The sequence below is a fragment of the Pyrus communis genome, chromosome 2 (assembly GCF_041283825.1).
Source record: "Pyrus communis isolate YQ-2024b chromosome 2, ASM4128382v1, whole genome shotgun sequence".
In the NCBI taxonomy this organism is placed as follows: domain Eukaryota; kingdom Viridiplantae; phylum Streptophyta; class Magnoliopsida; order Rosales; family Rosaceae; genus Pyrus; species Pyrus communis.
In genome coordinates, this window is record NC_142566.1 from 26,499,416 (window position 1) to 26,523,657 (window position 24,242).

A 24,242-nucleotide genomic window follows, 5' to 3' on the forward strand; every position below is an offset into this window, starting at 1 on the left:
TTCGTGCTGCAAACAAAGCAAGACATCAAAAAAATCTTAGCCAACATGATCTACTATATCAAATATCATAATATAAATGATTAAATTTACAACATTTGAGGTAATATTCACGCTACAAAAATCTATCCATACGACAGGCCGTTTAGTCTCGAATTCTGAAAGGTCCTCCAGTCCAATAAAAAGGATAAAGAAAAGATTATCCCCTACGCGACGAAGTGAGAACCTTCCAGCCAAGCACCAATAGTGTACAGCCACGCTGTCAAATAACGGATCATTACGCAGCGATGGACAACCGGATATGAAAAACCGGGTACACATTAACCGCCCCCGGGAATTTTCATTTTCTATCTAAAAAGAACCTTTGAGAACTTTCCAGATTCTCGCCCCACTACAAATTGCGCACCAAACTTCATCGTCCCCGATCATCTTCTCCTCCAAACCCACAAGCAAAAATCCAGAAAATTCTCTCTCTAAAGTCTCTCTCTCTCTCTCTCTCTCTCTCTCTCTCTCTCTAGATATCTCTAGATTTCCGACGATGCCGAGCCGAAACCCAGGAGTCATAGCGCAGGACTGGGAGCCGGTGGTCCTCCAGAAGAAGCCCAATAAGGCCAGCGCCCTCCGCGACCCGAAGGCGGTGAACCAGGCGATGCGGTCGGGCGCGCCGGTCCAGACCATCAAGAAATTCGACGGGGGCTCGAACAAGAAGGCGGCGCCGGTGGTCAGCGTGAAGAAGCTCGAGGAGGCGGCCGAGCCGGCGGCGCTGGAGCGGGTCTCGATGGAGGTGCGACAGGCGATACAGAAGGCGCGGCTGGAGAAGAAGATGAGCCAGGCGGAGCTGGCGAAGCGGATCAACGAGCGGCCTCAGGTGGTGCAGGAGTACGAGAACGGGAAGGCGGTGCCGAACCAGGCGGTGCTGGTGAAGATGGAGAGGGTTCTGGGAGTTAAGCTCCGGGGCAAAGTTGGGAAATAGAAAAAGTCCTGTTAGGGTTGTTTTGTGTTGTAAACATGATGTTGTCTGTTGTATGGGGGCGTGTGTATATGGGTTCTGTTTTGGTTGGTGTCCAGAGTTAAGAACTGGGTGTGGTGATCAAAACTATTAGGAATGTACAAAGATGCAAAGGATATGTAGTAGGCTGAAATCGCCATTGAATTTCATGAAATTAATGGAATTTGATGTTTTTGTTGGCTTAATATTATGGTTTTTATTGTTGCTCTTTGATCTGATAAACAATTTTTGGCAATGAACTCAAGAATTTGTGCTACCAAAATTGCCAATAAAGATTCATTCCTTCTTAATTGACAGTCACAAATTTTGGAATGTCGAATTTGATTCGGTGTTTCTGCTTGCGGATAAAGTAATCTAAACTTTTGAAATTTGATTGATCCAACCCTTAAAAACAGAGGTTTTTTTTTAAAATTATAATAATATTAGCAGTTTGATTAAATTTCAAGAATCCGGATCATTTGATCTGCGGGCTTTGGTAGAAGAGATCCGAATCCCTTTCCATAAAGAATGTCGAATTTGATTGGGATACGTCAAGAACAAAAACTTTTTGATCAAAATCGTACGGAACTGGAATATGCTGAGGAAGAGCTTGCACAATCGGATGTAATTAGTTTTGTAAATTTGTTGTTTGAGATAAGTCTTTTTGTAACTGAATAATGAATGTAAAGGATATATGTAGAACGCGTATACTCACTCATAGCCCCCAACATCCCAACTTCCTTACCATCAGACTCGATCGCACCAACTAACTATTATGGAAGGCCAGATGCTTCCCTTGCTTCGTAGCAAGAATCCCGTCGCCTTTGTCCAAGGAACTAGCAAGTGTCCCCCAGCCTTCCTTAAGACTCTCAAGAATCTCGTGGTCATCCTTAAGGAAGGCTGGGGTGACACTTGGTGGTTCTATCGACAAAGAGGACGAGATTCCTGCTAGAAAGCAAGGGAAGCGTCTGCAACTGCCATAGTGGTACATTGTGTGATCGAGTTTGATGGTTAGGAAGTTGGACATGTTGGGGGGAGGGGGGTGTTAGGATTTGGGATAGAGGGTGAAGAGCTATACGTCAAGCTCAAACTTCTGTATATCTTTCATATGATTAACTGATACAATTGGAAACTTCTTGCACAAATACAAGGTCACAATCTGGCAGCCGTAAGATTATATCATAACTTAGAGCCAGGGGGAGTTATAAATGAGAGTGACAACAGATTTGCTATGGAGATATTTATAGAGGGCCTGCATACCAAAGTCTCTTCCAAATCCACTCATCTTATACCCTCCGTAAGGGCAGTCTCGATCGAATGCAAAGTAGCAGTTGATCCAAATAATGCCCGCACGAATTGACCTTGAGACGGTGTTGGCCACATTCAAGTCCCTGGTTATGATCCCTGCTGCTAGGCCGTATCTGGTGTTGTTGGCTCTCTGTATTGCCTCCTCGATTGTCCTGCAACAGTTTCACACGCCATGATTTTGAGCAATGTTCGTGTTGAAGCCTTGAAGGCGAATCAAACAAAAGAAATCAGACTTGTCCTACTTACTTGAACTTCATCAGCGCCATTACGGGTCCAAATATTTCATCTCGGGCTATGAGCATATCATCCTGAGAAAATCTTCATAAGATTAATGAGACGAGAATGATATAACGAAAAAGAACACGAATATAGTGATATGGATTTGATGTTCCATTTGCATTGATAGAGTTGAATTTATGAATGTACCTTGACATCAGTGAATATTGTAGGCTCAATGTAATATCCCTTGTTCCCCAAAGGCTTGCCTCCTGTTAATAAAGTTTGGGGCCGTTGTTTTCGCATGTTGGACGCAGAAACAACTCGGGGTAACGAGCCCAGTTTCCGACGAAGGATGCCGCGAGTTGCAGGCCATTTTCCTGTCAACTCTGGCTACGACAACTCCAAATTGGTATGAACCTCTTCTCCTCATTCCAAGCTTCATTTCCATAGCTAGAACGTCGAAAATGGTGAAGAAATGAGCTCAAACGGAGCTCAAGAACCCTTGCCCAATTTTCAGTTGATCCACAGCCTGAAACCGGGTCAACCTGACCCCACTACCCTGAACCCAGATCTGACCTGACCCATACCTAGATCCAACTTGACCCGAACCCAATGGAATATTCTTCGAAATATTCCGTCAAGGAATATTCTCCAGAATATTCTTGTTGATGATGCGTGATTTATACGCACACAAATTAAACCCTCTTTTTGACAATTGTAGTATAGAGATAAGTGAGGGATCGTTCTAGACCGGGGATTAGGAGGGCTTGCTAAAACCTTCTAAATTGACTTAAAAACATAAAAACTAAATTAAAATACTCTTAACAAGACTACTATGACTCAGAATGGCTTTGAAAAACTCAAATTGTCTAAAACAATCAAATTGACTCAAATAGAAGCTAGACCTTGATTTAGATGAATTTGCATTTATTTATGACTCCAAAAGCTTAAAGATACAAAAATAAAACATATACGAATGATTAAGACTTAACAAAATAGGGGGGGGGGGGAATTGTGGTTGGACGATATTAAATTAAAAAGACAGAATATAATTAAAGGCAAAATGTAAATATGAATGTGATAAAAATATGGATGATGGAATAGCCAAGGGGTTCTTCTCCACACATGTTACACTTGCATACAAAATTAATTCTCAGTTGGTCTTTCGATAAGTTGTGAAACTCAATGCTCCAAGTTAATTAGGTCCGCTTAAATTAACTTTCAGATTTCCCTAGATTCGTTGGATTGAATGGAAAACGCATTACAACCAAATTATTCTTAATCAAAGTCCCTAACTATGGAATACGCATGATAGAGACATTCAACAAAGATCATTAAGTTCAACGGAAATCATAAACATTGACGATGCATTCGTTACTATGGAATACGCATGAAACTTATGCCAAGAATTCGTTTAACGCGATTGTTTATAAGCAACCTCCACTACTTGTGAATATAAGTTCATAACGATTAGATGAAATTCACTTATATTCTAGCGTCATATTCATGCATGAAAATTAAGCGCGCATTCTTAATAAACATTCATAAATAAATTATCAATCAAACGGTTAAACAAATTGAATCCACAACTTATGAAATTCCAACGAAAGTTAATCAATTCATATTGCAAATATAAACATAGTTTTGAATCACCCCCTAGCTAAAGGGGGTTTAGTTCCTCATAAGTTTGAAATCAAAGAAACCCCTAAACATTCCAACAACTCAAACTTGAATTGTATGAACGTTTAGGCACTCTTCTCTTCCATTCTCATACGTACAAAACAAAGAGAATTAAATTTAAACTTTGAAATCAAAGAAACACCTAAAAATTCCAACAACTCAAACTTGAATTGTATGAACGTTTAGGCACTTTTTTCTTCCTCGTTGTTGTAGCACAAGGTCTAGGTGAACTTTGGGGATTATGTGAAGTGTTTTGGAGGGATGGGAAGTGGTTGGATAGTGGCTGCAATGGAGGAGAAAAACTGCACAGAAATGGAAGGGGATTTGCGGCACAAGGGTTGTGTTTGTGTTGTGTGAAGTGTATGAAAATGAGATATGAATTGAATGGGGAGTGAATGAATGAATGCTAGGGTATTTATAGGGGTAGTGGAGGGAACATATGGCTGTTTGTTTAAGCATTTGTGTGGAGGAATGATGGAAAAACAGCTAGGACACATGTGAAAACTGGAATTGCACAAGGGGAGCAAAGGGAACCCACGGCAATTAGAGTTTGTTTGATGATGATGCATGTGATAGGTGGGAACAAAGGGTGAAACATGGCACAAGGGGGCTTGAATGAATGATTGAATGTGCATGTGGATTTAAAGAATGAGTGGTGGTGTAATGATGAAGTGAATGCATGTGAAATTAAAAGGAGGAAAGCTGAAATTGTGAAAGGAAGGCACGGCAATGTTTTTTGTAAAAGGGAAGATGGTGTGTGAATGCATGTGATTGTAATGTTTGTTGGTTAAAGATGCATGTGGATGTATTATACAATGGGAAAGTATGTGATTGATTTAAAGGATGCAAAGTGAATGAATCATGAATCATTGTGGATGAAAGGTGGAAGTGCATGTGTTGATGACTAGGTTAGTGGGTGGAAATCTGAAAATGGCATATAGGAATGGGAGCTCACGGTTTGAATGTGTGAAGTGTGTGTGAATGCATGTGAAGATGCAATAAATAATGCATGTAGGGTTAGGAAATAATGAAGAAATGCATGTGAGATGTTTGGAAAGGAATAAAGAATGAATGGTGGAAATGTGAGTGAATGATGTGCATGTGTGAGAATGCATGTGGAATTAAGAGGAGTATGGAAGTGAAATAAATGAATGATATGTTAAGTGATAAGTGAATGATATGTGGTGAGTGATAAGTGAATGGTTTGATAAGTGATAAATGAACTAGTTTAAAGGGCTAGGGTTTAAGTACATAGAATGGGCCTAAAATAGGTTGGTTTGTATGGCATAATGTGTTAAGCCCAAGGCAAGGTGAATGTAATTGGGTTAGGGCCATTGTTTTGTGTCTTCAAGTGCATACAAGGCCTTCAAATTCGTCCATCTTCTTGGCTCCATGGATAAGCTATCCAATCCATGCCCAAAAATGCTCCAAATGGCCTCAAAATGCACTTTCTTGCTCACTAGGTCCTTAGAACCTGAAAACACACAAAAGAAACATAAAGGACTAAAATAACGAGAGAAACATAACGTAAATGCACGAGAACAAGCCATTTAAGTCGCATGAATATGCTCCTATCAAATACCCCCACACTTAGCTTTTGCTAGTCCTCGAGCAAAACAGAATAAAAACAAATAAACAAAACGACACTAAACACGTAAAACACAACCTAAACCTTCCAACAACCGTCTTAGGGATTTCCAATGCACATGACATGTTAAAAATCATCATTCTCACAGATTTTAGTCATCTTCACACTTAAGTACATTCTTAATCATAGTTACCATATACTAGTTCACAATTAAGCATTTAAAACCATGTTTTGAATGTAGTAACATGCCTTAGAGAATTTGCTCACTTTCTTTCAAGATATGCACTCAATTTTTACTCAGATTCTCTAACTACACACCCTAATCTATTCATATGTGAGAAGATTGATGTAAACATGAAAACGACACTCACATATATGTATCACAAAGAACGCAAATTCTGGAGTTAATAATCAAGTTTAGATATGATCTCATGAATGGAATGCTACTACTTAGACGCGAGAACCAGTGACACCATAAGCTCATACCAAGTTCAAACTCCACAAATTGAAATACACAACACTCAAGATAGAAGTCAAGGGTTGTAACGGGGCTTGGGGTATGTGGATAACAAAGAAGGGATATGGAAAACAAAGGTTCTTAAAGAAATAGTGAGCAAAGCATTTGAATCAACTTAGAATTCACTTTTGAATGAAAACTCAACTTTTGAACAAAAATGGAGAATTTAGACAATTTACGCCCAGAATTGGTGTTTTGGAACCTTTCTTCAATCACTTATTCTTTTCTTTTTTTTTTTTTTTTTTTTTTTTTTTTTTTTTTTTTTGAATCTCCAAAACAAAAACACTTAAACATTCTCTCCCCCACACTTATTTTCTTTCATAATGTAACTCAAAAGGAATTCAATTAAGTCATACTCACTATCTTTTAAGAACAAGGGTAAGGACGGTCATATTCTAGGTTAGGCGAAGATAAAGTGGGTTTAACAAAGAACATGGGTTAACATGGCTCAACGGGGGTAAAACTTACAACATATACGAAATATGGGAAGCGAGGCTATTTGGCTATGGTGGCAACTATACAACTTCATCTTGATATATGTTATGCAAATCAATAACATGCTTTGAATGAAATGGGCATGAGTTCTAGCATTTGGAACTATATGATGAAACGCCTTCTAAGCAGTAACCAAGCAAAGAATAATGAGATCATGCAACGATTTTAGAAAACAAGAAATCACAGATTATACTCTCCAAAGAACGTTATAGGCTCAAGTCTCTCAGGGTTGTAGCATTTGTTTGAGTTCCTTCCTTCAGGCATGTTACAAAAACTAAATTTTCTTTTATGATTGCATGTGAAGTCATACATTATAACCATAACCAAGCATATACCAAGAGTAAATCAAACTTTTCTCTATGTTTATAATTCTCTTTAACAGTCATGCAATTACAAACCAAATCCTCATCATTGTGTTGGAAGGTACCCTAAGACACAAACACACACACAAAAACAACTCTTTTTGGGTTTTTCAAAACAATTTTTCAAATTTTTATGGGATTTTCGAATTTTTAAGACAAAACACACTAAAACAGTTTTTAAAACAGTGAGAAACAACATGTGAAGTGATAGGTGATAAAATCCAACGAATTTGTATCAAATATACTTAGTTACCCCCCCACACTTAAATCAAACATTGTCCTCAATGTTTTAAGCATAGATTCACACAAAGCATAAGTAAATACACAAAAAGCACTTAAACATACTAAACATGGCATAATATGATTAACAAAGAGAAGAGTTTAGGGACGCAAATCTGGTTATAGAGTGTAAATTCCATCTTCTCCTTGATAATTGCATTGAGGCTTTATCTTGGTGATTCCACAGGCTTACTCTTGAACTGGTTTCTGCCCATCGTTGATTTTCCTTTGTGCTACTTCTTGAACTGGGCAGCAGGATGGTTCTTTTGGTCTCCCCCGAAGGTCTGAGCTTATCCCTTTTATCTGTTTCTTTGTTCAATCTGTGCAGGAGTGGTCCCTTCTCTGGAAGTGTATCAACCGTTGAAGATGACTACTCGAGAGCAACGCTAGGTAAGCAATCAGGAATAGATTCCAGGCAGTTGGCTCCATATCGGAAGACTGACTCCAAGTGCCGGCTGATTGCTTCTTTCACTTTGCCATACGAGTAAGAACAAGGACAAAGAAAAGGACAGGGAAAGAGCATGATATGAGATACTTTTGCTTTTGACCTTGATGATATGAGATACCTTTGCTTTTGAAGAAGCGGTGAATGAATCAGCGTATTTCAATCCGCCGTTTCCTCCTGGGTCATCTGTACTCCAGGCATCTGGTATCATCTTTGGGGAAGAAGAAAGAATTGAGTATTTCGAAAGGCTTTGCTGGGAGTGCTCCCTCAGAGGTGAGGAAGAGTTGGGCATTTTCTTCAGGTTTTACCTTGCCAAAAACAAAATGAAGGTCGACATATATAGAGATAATAGCAAGTGGTGGTACTTTTTACCCTTGTCGACAAACGTTTTGATCCCGCAAATCCGTCTTTTTGAAATAGTGGCGCCTCTTCGATCTTTGAATACGCCTCTTCGATTTCTGAGCAGGCGCCCCTTCGATTTCTGAACAGGCGCCCCTTCGATTTCTGAACGACGCCCCTTCGCTTTCTGAAAGACACGTGGTAGTGCAGATGCGGCTCCTTTTGACAAAGCTACACGCGTTTTCTGAAAAGCAGAGAAAGCGTCGCCGAACTTTGCGCTTGTCGGCTAAAGAGGTGTAGTTGCGATGATGGCCTCCACGTGCGTCTTCTGAAAAGCCGAGAAAGCAACGCCTAAATTACGCCGGAAATTCCGGCTTCTTGAATCGGTGGACGCGTCGCCTTGGCTTTTTATAGAGCTATCGATCACCACAACAAACACACTCTGAAGACTTCCCATTCTTGAAAATCGACTCCGACCCTTTGAAATTTAACTCCATCCCTTCTCTTTGAACACTTTTGAAAAATGGCAAACTCATCGAACCTTAGCTTGGAATTGAGCCTTAGCAGTGATACGGGCGCGCCGCGTCAAGGTAACGTATGGCGTCCTTCTTTCTTTTCTTCTAACGGTCCTCTCACAGGTGAAGACTCCGTGATGCAGGACGCCACAACAGCTACAATAGTAGCTAAGAACCTCCTCACTCCAAAAGATAGTAGGCTGCTGTCAGGACGGTCCGATGAGTTGGCCGTTCAAGAGTCCCTCGCACTTAGTGTTCAGTGTGCGAGCTCTGTGTCCAATATGGGCCAACGCCTGCTTGCCCGCTCCCGTCAGGTGGAATTATTGATGGCAGAGGTGGAAAGTCTCAAGCAAGAGATCAAGCAGCTGAAGTATGAGAATAGAAGTTTGCATGTGCTTGCAAACAACTATTCAACGGGCATGAAGAGGAAGCTTGATGAGCTGCAAGAATCCAATGTTCGAATGCAAAGTGACCGTCAAAGTGACCGTCAAAGGCTTTCGGCTTACTTCCAGAGGCACATTTTTCCTGGCTCGTCCAGCGTTTGGCCAAGTATTGGGGCCTGGAATGCTCCCGCTCCGATGCCTTCCGCTCCGATGCCTTCTGCTCCGATGCCTCCCGCTCCGAGAGTTTTGCCCAGTAGTGGGGCTTCAAGTAAACGCCCTTTGTGAAGGCTCCATCTTTCTTTGTTTAGCAGTGCCTATCAATAAACAAAACATTTTCTTAATGTTACAATCATAGACTCACAGAATTAATAAACAAACAAACAATAACAACTAAACAACCTAACAAGTCAAAAACGAAATAGCAACAAAGAAAAGAATTTTAATAATTTATTTATTTTATTTTTTATTTATTTATTTATTTATTTATTTATTTATTTTTTTTTTTTTCTTTTAAATTTTCGGAGTTTTATACCAAGACACTATAAAACACACTAAAACACTCTAAAAACGCTTAAAACAGCAAGAAACAACATTCTAAGTGATAGGTGAATAAATCCCACGAAATTCATGCAAATACAAATTGTTTACCCCCCCACACTTAAATCAAACTTTGTCCTCAATGTTTTAAGCAGAAAGTCACAACAGAGCAAGCAAATAAACAAATACGAGAAATAAAGCAAAGTAAAGGCCGTAAAGAAAAAGAAAGGAATAAAAATAAGTTTCTTAAAGGGGTTTCCAAGTTCTTCTCTATTCGGATGCATGGGTTGCCTCCCACTAAGCGCTTTCTTTTACGTCTTGCAGCCGGACGGTACCTCCGTTTAAGCTTGACTAGGTTCCACGGCATGGAGGGGTACCTCCTCCACAACATGCTCCTCAAATGTCTCGTAATAGGGCTTCAATCGATGCCCATTCACTTTGAATTCTTGCTGCGTCCTTGAACTTTTGATTTGCACTGCACCATGAGGGAAAACATTAGTAACAACAAACGGGCCAATCCATTTGGAACGCAACTTACCAGGAAACAAACGTAGGCGAGAGTTAAAAAGTAACACTTTCTGCCCAACTGTGAAGGTCTTGGTTCGAATCATTTTATCATGGAATGCTTTGGTCTTGGCTTTGTACATCAGGGCATTCTCATAGGCTTCATTCCGAATCTCCTCAAGTTCATTCAATTGGAGCTTCCTATGAACTCCCGCTGCATCTATGTCCATGTTGAAAATCTTCACGGCCCAATGTGCCTTGTGCTCTAACTCTACAGGCAAATGACATGGCTTACCATAGACGAGCCGAAAAGGTGACATCCCAATGGGTGTTTTGTATGCCGTACGATATGCCCACAGTGCATCATCTAAACGTAAGCTCCAATCCCTCCTTGTTGGTCCAACGGTCTTCTCCAAAATTTGTTTGATTTCTCGGTTAGACACCTCGGCTTGGCCATTTGTTTGAGGATGGTAAGGTGTGGAGACCTTATGGTTGACATGGTACTTTCTTAGCAACGCCTCAATGGTCCGATTGCAAAAGTGAGACCCTCCATCACTTATGATTACTCTCGGCATTCCAAACCTAGCAAAAATGTTAGTTTTCACGAAATCTGCAACCACCTTAGAATCGTTAGTACGGGTGGCTTTTGCTTCCACCCATTTAGAAACATAATCAACGGCTAGCAAGATATAAGTGAAACCATAAGATGGAGGGAAAGGGCCCATGAAATCAATGCCCCAAACATCAAAAATTTCAACATTAAAGACAGGGGTTTGCGGCATTTGGTCCTTGGTACCTATGTTACCCATTCGTTGGCAACGATCACAAGACATACAAAAGGTTCTAGCATCCCTAAATATAGTCGGCCAATAAAAACCACACTCTAGAACCTTAAGGGCAGTGCGTTGTGTGCCAAAATGACCACCACATGCATATGTGTGACAAAAGCTTAGAATTGAGTGAAATTCAGAATCATGCACACATCTACGTACAATTTGATCTGAGCAATACTTCCACAAATAAGGGTCATCCCAAACATAGAAACGTGCATCATTTTTAAGCTTATCACGTTGGTGCTTGTTTAGTTCATTGGGAATTTGTTTAGCCACCAAGTAATTCACTAAATCTGCATACCATGGTTCACTTACCTCAATGGATAGCAGCTGCTCATCGGGAAAAGTTTCAGGGATAGGTACGGCATGTTCATGCTCCTCGTGGATCATTCGGCTTAAATGGTCAGCCACTACATTCTCACTTCCTTTCTTATCCCGGATTTCAATATCAAATTCTTGAAGAAGAAGAATCCAACGGATAAGCCTCGGCTTTGCTTCCTTTTTCGTGAGCAAGTACCTCAAAGCTGCATGATCAGAATAAACGATTACTTTAGTACCAATTAAATATGAACGGAATTTATCTAAAGCAAAAACCACAGCTAGAAGTTCTTTTTCCGTCGTGGAGTAGTTCAATTGGGCATCATTGAGAGTCCGAGAGGCATAGTATATGACATGCGGCCGCTTGTCTCTTCTTTGTCCTAGAACATCTCCTAATGCATAGTCGGATGCATCGCACATGAGCTCGAACGGAAGGCTCCAATCTGGAGGTACAATAATGGGGGCCGAGACTAGCTTCTCCTTGAGTTGGTTAAATGCTGAATTACACTCTTCATCAAACTTGAATGGCACATCTTTTTGAAGCAATCGGCAAAGAGGGTTGGACATCTTGGAGAAGTCCTTGATAAAACGCCTATAGAACCCTGCATGGCCAAGAAACGAACGTACCTCTCTAACCGAAGTAGGAGAGGGTAAGTGACGTACAAGGTCTATTTTCGATTTATCTACTTCAATTCCTTTTTCTGAAACAATATGTCCTAAAACTATACCTTGTTTCACCATAAAGTGACATTTCTCCCAATTCAAGACAAGGCTAGTTTCGACACATCGTTTCAAAATTAAGGTTAGATTATCCAAGCAATTATCAAATGAACTCCCAAACACACTGAAATCATCCATGAAAACCTCAATGATCTTTTCAACAAAATCGGAAAATATACTTACCATACACCTTTGGAAAGTGGCCGGTGCGTTGCATAAGCCAAATGGCATGCAACGATAAGCAAATGTTCCAAAGGGACATGTGAATGTGGTCTTCTCTTGATCATCCGGGGCTATCACAATTTGGTTATATCCAGAGTATCCATCAAGAAAACAGTAAAAGGCATGACCGGCTAACCTTTCGAGCATCTGGTCGATGAATGGCAAAGGAAAGTGATCTTTCCTAGTCATGGCATTTAGCTTCCGGTAATCGATACATACTCGCCATCCAGTCTGAATGCGTGTAGGCACGAGCTCATTCTCATCATTCTTGATAACAGTTACTCCGGACTTCTTGGGAACGACTTGAACTGGAGAGACCCAACGGCTATCGGAGATAGGGTAGATCACTCCGCAATCCAAAAGCTTGATTATTTCCTTCTTCACCACTTCCATCATCGGAGGGTTGAGACGGCGTTGAGCCTCTCGGGATGGCTTAGTCCCCTCCTCAAGAAGTATACGGTGCATGCATGTGGTAGGGCTTATTCCTTTAATGTCGGCCAAAGTCCACCCTATGGCCGTTTTGTGCTCTCGCAGCACCCTCACAAGCTTCTCCTCCTCCATTGCCGTGAGACTTGATGAAATGATGACGGGCAATGTTTCGCCTTCTCCCAAAAACACATACTTCAAATGGTCCGGCAACGGCTTAAGTTCAAGCGATGGTGCCTGAACAACAGAAGGTAGCATCTTAGTGGAAACCGAATTTGAAAGTGAGAGTGGAACCTTACCATATTGTTGTGGCAATGACTCAAGGGCTGCCACAACCTCAATTATTTCTTCACTAGAACCCATGGCAAAGAATTCCTCCTCCTTGTCGTGGCCTTGCATTGGCCCAAATCCTTCATTTTTGCGCTCTATGGCCTTAGTGATGGTTGTTTCCAGGGCGTCCTCGTTCAATTCTTCAAGGTATACCTGCGCCAAAGAATCGATAACATCAATGGAAAAACAAGAATGGTCATCAACGGGATATCTCATAGTTTCAGAAATATTAAAATCAATCACTTCCCCATCGAATTCCATTGTCAAGGTGCCTTTGTATACATCAATCTTCATTCGGGCCGTCTTCATGAATGGCCTACCAAGGAGAATCGGCAAAGATGTAGAATGGGCTGAATCCTCCATGTCTAGGACGTAGAAATCAGCCGGAAAAATTAAATGGTTCACCTGCACAAGCACATCTTCCAAAACTCCTTTTGGATACGCGTTAGAACGATCGGCCAATTGTATAATTACACCATCTTGTTTTAATTCACCTAAATTCATAGATGCATAAATAGAATAAGGCATGACATTTATGGATGCACCTAAATCAAGCATGGCATGTTCAAAACGATTATGTCCAATCACACAAGGAATTGTGAAACTACCGGGGTCTTTGCACTTGGTAGGCAGTTTACGTTGCAAAACAGCGGACACATTCTCGCTTACCTTCACTACCTCTTTGTTTGCCCTTCTTCTCTTTGTATTGCATAGGTCCTTGAGGAATTTAGCATACTTTGGAACCTGTTTGATTGCATCGAGAAGCGGTATGTTCACTTGCACCTTCCGAAACGTTTCAAGAATGTCCTTCTCGCTTTCTTCCTTTTTTTCTTGCATGAACCTGCGAGGAAAAGGTACATTGGGCAGATTAGGACGTGAAGTACATGAATTTGAACTTAAATTACCTGATTTGGCCGAGTTAGGGTGATCTGCCTTAGGTTGTGTCGTTTCTTCATCTACTTTCTGGGTAGATTTGGGATTGTTTGGCTCGGTCCCAACTTCTTTTCCACCCCTTAGGGTGATGGCCTTGGCGGATTCGAATCCTCCCTTTGGATTGACTGTGGTTGAGCTAGGAAGCTTTCCTTGTTCTCTAATCTGTCCAAGGAACTCAGAAATCTGCCCTATTTGTTTCTTCATATCTATCATCTCCTTCTCGTTATTTTCTATCCGGTTGTTTTGATTTTGCAACCCCTGTGAAATAGAGGTTAGTAATTGCATAGCTTGATTACTTTCCAAAGACGTACCTGAATGAGATGATGCCGAAGGTTGTTGGGATTGTTGGGGTGCATACGGCTTGGAATAAAAACCAGGGGGGTTTGGCCTAAATCCTCCTTGTTGGGCAGTTTGTTGTGGCTCCCTCCATTTGAAGTTTGGATGGTCCCTCCATCCGGCATTGTAAGTGTTCGAGTATGGGTTGTTTTAATTTTGTCCTTGGAAACCAATTGCATTGGCAGATTCCCACCCACCATTCTCGATTAGTTGAGGGCACTTGTCGGATGGATGCCCTTGAATTGAGCATACGCCACAAACTTGGTGTTCTTGTGCTTTTGGACCAATCACAACCTGAGAAACAAGAGAAGTAAGATTAGCAAGCTGTGATTGAATTTCAGAAATAACACTCACCTCATTTACACTTTGTTGCCGTGGGTCTTCCCTTTGGCCCACTCCTTCATATTGTTGAGCGTTGAGCGCTCGGTTGGCTATGAGCATCTTGGCATCCCTTGGTGTTTTGTCCACCAATGCTCCTCCCGCTGATGCATCAAGCATTTGACGTTCGATAGGAAGAAGGCCCTCATAGAAGTATTAAAGGAGAAGTTCCTCCTTCATTTGATGTTGAGGACATGAAGCTACAAGGCCTTTGAAGCGCTCATAATAAGCCGGGAATGTCTCACCATGGTTCTGTTGAATACCACTAATTTTCTTCCGTAGGAGAATCACTCTCGAAGTAGGGAAGAATTTCTCCAAGAAAGCACGCTTCATACTCTCCCACGAAGTCACAGTTCCCGGGGCTAGTTCGTAGAGCCAATCTTTGGCCTTGTCCATAAGTGAAAATGGAAAGGCCTTCATCTTCAGTATACTCCCATCCACATTGACGGGGGTCATGCTCGAACAAACCACCTCGAACTCCTTCAAGTGTTTGTTGGGGTCTTCCATAGACAAGCCATGGAATTTCGGAATATGGTGTAACAAACTGGATTTGAGTTCAAATTCGTCAGTCTTCCCCTCTGCAGCCGTGGGGTATTGGATACAAAGAGGCAATGCATTATCCAAACCCGAGGCCGAAAGCTCCTTGATGGTTCTATTATCTGCTGCCATGGCTTGTTCTTCTTCAAAAATCTGATCCGTGGGCTTTTCTTCTACACCGACTTCGTCTTCTTCAAGCCTAGGTTGTGGTGGAGGTTGTGGTGGCTCTTGTTGACTCCTCGTTCTCCTCAAAGTGCGTTCAAAATCACCGTCAAAGTCGGAGATGTTCTCTATAATAGGCCGAGAGCGACGAGTCATACACAGTACCTAAAAAAAACAAGGAAACAAACAAACTAAGAATCTGAAATAAGAATGCACGAAAAACTAAAAAAAAAATATATAAAAATAAAGACAAAGGATTAGCAAAGTTGCTAATCCCCGGCAACGGCGCCAAAATTTGATGCGTGATTTATACGCACACAAATTAAACCCTCTTTTTGACAATTGTAGTATAGAGATAAGTGAGGGATCGTTCTAGACCGGGGATTAGGAGGGCTTGCTAAAACCTTCTAAATTGACTTAAAAACATAAAAACTAAATTAAAATACTCTTAACAAGACTACTATGACTCAGAATGGCTTTGAAAAACTCAAATTGTCTAAAACAATCAAATTGACTCAAATAGAAGCTAGAACTTGATTTAGATGAATTTGCATTTATTTATGACTCCAAAAGCTTAAAGATACAAAAATAAAACATATACGAATGATTAAGACTTAACAAAATAGGGGGGGGAATTGTGGTTGGACGATATTAAATTAAAAAGACAGAATATAATTAAAGGCAAAATGTAAATATGAATGTGATAAAAATATGGATGATGGAATAGCCAAGGGGTTCTTCTCCACACATGTTACACTTGCATACAAAATTGATTCTCAGTTGGTCTTTCGATAAGTTGTGAAACTCAATGCTCCAAGTTAATTAGGTCCGCTTAAATTAACTTTCAGATTTCCCTAGATTCGTTGGATTGAATGGAAAACGCATTACAACCAAATTATTCTTAATCAAAGTCCCTAACTATGGAATACGCATGATAGAGACATTCAACAAAGATCATTAAGTTCAACGGAAATCATAAACATTGACGATGCATTCGTTACTATGGAATACGCATGAAACTTATGCCAAGAATTCGTTTAACGCGATTGTTTATAAGCAACCTCCACTACTTGTGAATATAAGTTCATAACGATTAGATGAAATTCACTTATATTCTAGCATCATATTCATGCATGAAAATTAAGCGCGCATTCTTAATAAACATTCATAAATAAATTATCAATCAAACGGTTAAACAAATTGAATCCACAACTTATGAAATTCCAACGAAAGTTAATCAATTCATATTGCAAATATAAACATAGTTTTGAATCACCCCCTAGCTAAAGGGGGTTTAGTTCCTCATAAGTTTGAAATCAAAGAAACCCCTAAACATTCCAACAACTCAAACTTGAATTGTATGAACGTTTAGGCACTCTTCTCTTCCATTCTCATACGTACAAAACAAAGAGAATTAAATTTAAACTTTGAAATCAAAGAAACACCTAAAAATTCCAACAACTCAAACTTGAATTGTATGAACGTTTAGGCACTCTTTTCTTCCTCGTTGTTGTAGCACAAGGTCTAGGTGAACTTTGGGGATTATGTGAAGTGTTTTGGAGGGATGGGAAGTGGTTGGATAGTGGCTGCAATGGAGGAGAAAAACTGCACAGAAATGGAAGGGGATTTGCGGCACAAGGGTTGTGTTTGTGTTGTGTGAAGTGTATGAAAATGAGATATGAATTGAATGGGGAGTGAATGAATGAATGCTAGGGTATTTATAGGGGTAGTGGAGGGAACATATGGCTGTTTGTTTAAGCATTTGTGTGGAGGAATGATGGAAAAACAGCTAGGACACATGTGAAAACTGGAATTGCACAAGGGGAGCAAAGGGAACCCACGGCAATTAGAGTTTGTTTGATGATGATGCATGTGATAGGTGGGAACAAAGGGTGAAACATGGCACAAGGGGGCTTGAATGAATGATTGAATGTGCATGTGGATTTAAAGAATGAGTGGTGGTGTAATGATGAAGTGAATGCATGTGAAATTAAAAGGAGGAAAGCTGAAATTGTGAAAGGAAGGCACGGCAATGTTTTTTGTAAAAGGGAAGATGGTGTGTGAATGCATGTGATTGTAATGTTTGTTGGTTAAAGATGCATGTGGATGTATTATACAATGGGAAAGTATGTGATTGATTTAAAGGATGCAAAGTGAATGAATCATGAATCATTGTGGATGAAAGGTGGAAGTGCATGTGTTGATGACTAGGTTAGTGGGTGGAAATCTGAAAATGGCATATAGGAATGGGAGCTCACGGTTTGAATGTGTGAAGTGTGTGTGAATGCATGTGAAGATGCAATAAATAATGCATGTAGGGTTAGGAAATAATGAAGAAATGCATGTGAGATGTTTGGAAAGGAATAAAGAATGAATGGTGGAAATGTGAGTGAATGATGTGCATGTGTGAGAATGCATGTGGAATTAAGAGGAGTATGGAAGTGAAATAAATGAATGATATGTTAAGTGATAAGTGAATGATATGTGGTGAGTGATAAGTGAATGGTTTGATAAGTGATAAATGAACTAGTTTAAAGGGCTAGGGTTTAAGTACATAGAATGGGCCTAAAATAGGTTGGTTTGTATGGCATAATGTGTTAAGCCCAAGGCAAGGTGAATGTAATTGGGTTAGGGCCATTGTTTTGTGTCTTCAAGTGCATACAAGGCCTTCAAATTCGTCCATCTTCTTGGCTCCATGGATAAGCTATCCAATCCATGCCCAAAAATGCTCCAAATGGCCTCAAAATGCACTTTCTTGCTCACTAGGTCCTTAGAACCTGAAAACACACAAAAGAAACATAAAGGACTAAAATAACGAGAGAAACATAACGTAAATGCACGAGAACAAGCCATTTAAGTCGCATGAATATGCTCCTATCAGTTGACTTTTATGAAATTTACCCGGAACCCCTCTTAGGGTATTTCAATGCCCTTCCGCGCTTCGTTTTCCCAAATTCAATCATTTTAGTAGGAAAATTGGTCCCTCTATGTGCTTAGGTGCGTTTATTAGTGGCGATTTCGTCCTCCCTTGTTCGAATGGCTCTTCGGTGACGGAGTATCAGTGAGTGGACCCCTTCCAAAATGCATGATTTAATTACTAGAAAGGCATACATGAAAAGTATGATTTTATGACTACATTTTATGAAACGTTTATGAGTTATCGGATTTACGCTTTATGAAATATCATGCAACGAACAAATGAATGGGTCCTACACTGAGAGGACTCGAAGATACTAATGCGTAAGTGTCTTGACGCCGAGATTGTACACCTAGATTCTAAGTGAAGGGGGCGCAAAACAAAGCATGAGTGGACCAAGTTTATATATAAGTAATACTAAAATCAACTACTCTTCAAACTTACTAACCCCCAGTTTTAGAAACTCATATAGCATAATAAATTATAGGTTTTCCGAAAACCCTAGCATGCCGTAAAAAACTTCATAAAACATATATCGTATATAGTGTGCTTAGTAGTGGTATAACAATCGCCCGAAGGCCTACGTCGCGCGCTTGAATGCATATATAAATCTTCCACCCGAAGGCCCTACATCGCCTACCTGAAGGCATATATAAATGAATATCCACTAAGCACAGAAAATCATGAATATAATATTTCCAAAATATTTTCATAATATTCTTTCTACACTATTCTTGATTAGTTGTATGCTCTAAACGCGTTCCCACATTTGTATATTCATTATATTTAATTTTACGTGTTTTATTTTTGTTCGTTCCTTCTTCATAACTTACATACATGTTAATATGGCTTCGTTGCCTTCAAGTGTCGGCCAGCACATGCCTACCCTGGTGTTTGAAGGATCTCAGGATCAGGCGTGTCACTACAGTAGCGAAGCCACTAGTTGGTCCATTTTTTTTTTTAAAAAAAAAAAAAAAAACGACACATACTTGTTAAGTAATGGACTCCTCTCTCATACAATAGGCCGTTTGATTTCGAATTCTTAAAATGTCCTCTAATTCAATAAAAATGAAAAAAACGATTATCCTCTACGCGATGAAGTAAGAACCTTCCAGCCAAGCACCAATAGTACACAGCCACGTTTTCAAGCAACGGAACATTACGCGGGAAAGGACAACCGGATAAGAAAAACCGGTTACACATTAACCGCCCCCGCGAATCTTCATTTTCCGCAGATAAAACTACCTAAAAAGAACCTAACTTTCCAGATTCTCGCCCCACTATAAATTGCGCACCAAACTTCACTTTCCAGATTCTTGCCCCACTATAAATTGCGCACTAAACTTCACCGTCCCCGATCATCTTCTCCATTGAAAACCACAATAACAAATCCGGTAAACCTTCAAAAATCTCTCTCTCTCTCTCTCTCTCTCTAGATTTCCGACGATGCCGAGCCGAAAAATAGCAGTCATAGGCCAGGACTGGGAGGTGGTGGTCCTCCAGAAGAAGCCCAATATTGCCCGTGCCCTCCGCGACCCGAAGGTGGTGAACCAGGCTATGCGGTCGGGCATGCCGGTCCAGACCATCAAGAAATTCGACGGGGGCTCGAACAAGAAGGCGGTGCCGCTGGTCAGCGTTAAGAAGCTCGATGAGGCGGCCGAGCCAGCGGCGCTGGAGCGGGTGTCGACGGAGGTGCGACAGGCAATGCAGAAGGCGCGGCTGGAGAAGAAGATGAGCCAGGCGGAGCTGGCGAAGCGGATCAACGAGCGGCCTCAGGTGGTGCAGGAGTACGAGAACGGGAAGGCGGTGCCGAACCAGGCGGTGCTGGCGAAGATGGAGAGGGTTCTGGGAGTTAAGCTCCGCGGCAAAGTTGGGAAATAGAAAAAGTCCTGTCAGGGTTGTTTTGTGTCGTGAACGTGATGTTGTCTGTTGTGTGGGTGCGTGTGTATATGGGGTCTGTTTAAAATCGAGAGTTAAGAACTGGGTGTGGTGATCAAAACTGTGTACAAAGATGCAAAAGATATGTAGTAGGCTGAAATCGCCAATGGATTTCATGAAATTAATGGAATTTGACGTTTTCGGTGGCAAAATATTATGGTTTTTATTGTTACTGTTGTAGAATTATCTGAAAGACGGTCAGAAGCTCACTTCAACAACACCGATATTATTTCTAACTTGATAATTACTACCTGCACAATCCGTCAAAAGTGGCCTCGGTGGTAGTTGAAGTGAGATTAGAATATTTAAACTCTTCTTTTCTCATTGATATAATCGATGTGGGACATTTCAACAACTGTATGATCTGATCAACACTTTTTGGCAATTTCATATCAACTCAAGAATTTGTATTATCGGATGTAATTAGGGTTTGGGATAGAGGGTGAACAGCTATATGTCAAACTCAAACTTCTGTAATTAGGGTTTCTGATACAATTGGAAACTTCTCACCCAAAAATAGGTGTATTATTATTGCACAAATACAAGGTCTCAGAGCCAGGGGGAGTTATAAATGGGAGTGACAACAGATTTGCTATGGAGATACTCATAGAGGCCCTGCATACCAAATTCTCTTCCAAATCCACTCATCTTATACCCTCCGTAAGGGCAGTCTCGATCGAATGCAAAGTAGCAGTTGATCCAAATAATGCCCGCACGAATTGACCTTGAGACGGTGTTGGCCACATTCAAGTCCTTGGTTATGATCCCTGCTGCTAGGCCGTATCTGGTGTTGTTGGCTCTCTGTATTGCCTCCTCGATTGTCCTGCAACAGTTTCACACGCCATGATTTTGAGCAATGTTCGTGTTGAAGCCTTGAAGGCGAATCAAACAAAAGAAATCAGACTTGTCCTACTTACTTGAACCTCATCAGCGCCATTACGGGTCCAAATATTTCATCTTGGGCTATGAGCATATCATCCTGAGAAAATCGTCATAAGATTAATGAGACGAGAATGATATAACGAAAAAGAACACGAAAATAGTGGTATGGATTTGATGTTCCATTTGCATTGATAGAGTTGAATTTGTGAATGTACCTTGACATCAGTGAATATTGTAGGCTCAATGTAATATCCCTTGTTCCCCAAAGGCTTGCCTCCTGTTAATAAAGTGGCTCCTTCATTCTTCCCATGCTCAATGTAGGTTAGGATTTTATCAAACTGCTTTTTATCAACCTGCAATTTTCAGTGAACTTCACAGATAAGAATTTGTAGGTTGTATTTGGGACAAGCACAGGAATTCGCGAGCATATTGTAGGGCATATATGAATCATAAAACTTCGTTGCTGGCGGTAGAATCAGTTACCTGTGGTCCTTGATGAACATTAGGGTCAAAAGGATCCCCGACTACCCAATCTTTTGCCTTCTCTTGTAACTTCTTCACAAATTCATCATAAATCCCTTCTTGAACATAAATACGGGAACTTGCCACACAAATTTCTCCCTGAAAATGCAATGATTAACACGTGCTCAGTGCTGCTACATAAATCTATCCAAGTCATAAGCAAGGTGCTAGTTAAAACTAAATTGAATGGAAATTACGAACTTCACCTTGTTGTAAAGGACTCCCAAGAGAGCAAGATCAGCAGCCATATTTATATCAGCATCTTCAAATATCACAAGGGGTGATTTGCCTCCTAGTTCAAGCGAAACTTGTTTCAGATTGCTCTTTGCTGCAGCCTGCATTACTTCACGCCCTACCTCGGTCGAACCAGTAAAACTGACCTAATTTATCAAGAACAAGCGTCAACATTACAAATGGGACAGCAAGACATTCAAGTATTGTCATCGAATTTCATAACAATTGTTCACATAAAGTATACAACATATGAACGAAAGAACAAGAATTTACTTTGTCAATGCCCATATGATGGCTAATGGCAGCACCAGCAGTCTTTCCAAATCCAGTTATGACATTGAACACTCCGTCAGGAACACCAGCCTTCATAAGAATTTACAAGAGAAAGTGAACAACGCTGAGCCACATTGGCAATAAACACAAACAACCGCAGAGAATGAATGAGCTTACCAACTTAGCCAGATAAGCAAAGTATAATGCTGATAGAGGTGTTTGCTCAGCAGGTTTGATGACCATGGTGCAACCAGCAGCTAAGGCAGGGCTAACCTTTGCGAAAAGCAGGGTGCTCGGGAAATTCCAGGGAACAATGAGCCCCACAACACCAATGGGTTCAAGCATCGTATATGCTTGAAGGTTGCGCGACATTTTGAGCACCTCTCCATGGATTTTGTCAGCTGCACCTGCATAATAACGTACCATTTCTGCTACCTTTGGTATGTCTCTGGTCTTGCCAAAACTGAACAACTTCCCAGCATCAATGGTATCCAAGGTAGCTAGTTCTTCTACATGTTGGTCAATTAAGTCTGCAAACTTCATCATTATCCTTCCCCTCCCCTGAGCATAATTACATTCAAGGCAGTAAACAAATTAGACCTTTCGTAACACATTGATTGATATGGATTTCAGGGTTAATTCCACACTAAGTTGAATTAGTACTAAATGTCAACAAGCTATAATACTGGCTCCGTTGGGAACTGACCCTTTCAACATTTTCCATCCGTTTCATATCTGGATTTTGGATTGTATTTTATGATTAACTTTTTGTTGTCATACATAATTTAAGTTTTCGTGTAGTGAAGTACTTGGGTTTGACCTTAAAAATTTTACTTACACTTAAGTCAACGGAATAATCTTATCAAATAATACACCGAAGATAGCTATGAAAATTATTATTAGAAAATTAATAAAGACCATTGTTAGTCCACGAATCAAAATGTCTTGCATACGCATCAAGATGTGATTGACAGGTAAGTAAGAATGACCGAGCGATGTTCAAAAATGAACGTAGCTACACGAGTAGAGTGTTGGAGAGTTACATACAGCGCCAGGCAAGCGAGGCCAAGTTCCATGGTCGAAGGCAGCACGTGCCGCGTTGACAGCCAAGTCAACATCTTCCTTATCTCCTTCTGCAACTCTTGTTATCACCTCCCCTGTTCTTGGATCGATTGTCTCAAATGTTTTACCTTCCAAATTTTTATCGGGGTTCACAAAAAACAAAAAAATTGCAAAAATGAGTCACTTAATCATATGTATATATCTTCATAAATATGGCATTTACAAGCTTAAAAAATAATGGGATCTTGAATTTTGAGAGTTTGCAAATTTGGTTGAGGCAAAAACACAAACAGTACGTAGTCACGGTGAAAAGGGGCAGTAAAGAAACGCTTTTTACTAAACGAAAGCTCGTGGATTGCGAGAAGAAGGGAAACAATAGCGACAAACCTGAAACGGAATCGACGAAACCTCCATTGATAAACAGCTGGGTAAACTTTATTGCTGGAATCTTGACGAAGGAAGCTGAGCTGCCGTTGAAATCACTCCCCATGGTTGCCGTTTCCTCTGCTCTTCTCTGTTTGTTTGTGTGGAAAAAAAAAAAAAAAAAAAAAAGATATTTTGTTGTGTTGTTTGCTTCGTGTATGGAATCTGGGAGGGAATATTTGTACAGTTTTAGTCGCACACTTTTTTTTTTTTTTTAGCTTTTCATACATTTTTGTTAATTTTTTAGTATTGATTTTTTTCAATCCATTCGACCTATCAGTCGAAAATTAAGAAGAATACATGAGAAGTAAAAATGATTTTATGGACAGCTAGTATTGGAAGGATGAGAAATTATTTATGTTCAATCTCCTTAATTGATGATGATACTTATATAACTCTATCGATTATTGTAGATGAGTTTGATTTAATCTATTTATTACACAAATCTCAAAACTTAAATAATCGAACGATAATAAATATAGTAATGAGCATCATCAGTATTTTGGGAGTGCATTTTTGCTCACCACCATTTAGTGTGGTGTATGCTCACCATCCTACTTATCATCGTTAGATGAGTTTGAATTTTGAGATTTTTGCTCATTCACTACACGAATCTCGAAATTCAAACTCATCTAATGAT

The 24,242-nt window shown here is 40.3% G+C and overlaps 4 protein-coding genes across 4 annotated transcripts; 2 read left to right on the forward strand and 2 right to left on the reverse strand.

Moving 5' to 3' along the window:
• The first annotated feature begins 352 nt into the window (after positions 1 to 352).
• On the forward strand, positions 353 to 20,358 carry LOC137748524 (multiprotein-bridging factor 1c). Its single transcript, XM_068488690.2, has 2 exons — positions 353 to 1,132; positions 20,300 to 20,358. Exon 1 carries the CDS (start codon positions 536 to 538, stop codon positions 968 to 970), a length of 435 nt encoding a protein of 144 aa, XP_068344791.2. The 5' UTR covers positions 353 to 535; the 3' UTR covers positions 971 to 1,132; positions 20,300 to 20,358.
• LOC148698834 (aldehyde dehydrogenase 1-like) lies at positions 2,065 to 2,838 on the reverse strand. The gene is made up of 3 exons (XM_088689988.1): positions 2,720 to 2,838; positions 2,540 to 2,601; positions 2,065 to 2,445 (listed from the first exon to the last, which is right to left on the reverse strand). Exons 1-3 carry the CDS (start codon positions 2,813 to 2,815, stop codon positions 2,172 to 2,174), a joined length of 432 nt encoding a protein of 143 aa, XP_088546114.1. The 5' UTR covers positions 2,816 to 2,838; the 3' UTR covers positions 2,065 to 2,171.
• Positions 19,547 to 20,358, forward strand: LOC137748886 (multiprotein-bridging factor 1c). Its single transcript, XM_068489078.2, has one exon. It carries the CDS (start codon positions 19,715 to 19,717, stop codon positions 20,147 to 20,149), a length of 435 nt encoding a protein of 144 aa, XP_068345179.2. The 5' UTR covers positions 19,547 to 19,714; the 3' UTR covers positions 20,150 to 20,358.
• Positions 20,359 to 20,689: 331 nt separating this feature from the next.
• Positions 20,690 to 23,758, reverse strand: LOC137747351 (aldehyde dehydrogenase family 2 member C4). Its single transcript, XM_068487448.2, has 9 exons — positions 23,567 to 23,758; positions 23,165 to 23,307; positions 22,295 to 22,678; positions 22,118 to 22,207; positions 21,817 to 21,990; positions 21,572 to 21,709; positions 21,304 to 21,441; positions 21,124 to 21,185; positions 20,690 to 21,029 (listed from the first exon to the last, which is right to left on the reverse strand). The coding sequence occupies exons 1-9, from the start codon at positions 23,667 to 23,669 to the stop codon at positions 20,756 to 20,758; spliced, it is 1,506 nt and encodes a 501-aa protein (XP_068343549.2). The 5' UTR covers positions 23,670 to 23,758; the 3' UTR covers positions 20,690 to 20,755.
• Positions 23,759 to 24,242: the final 484 nt, after the last annotated feature.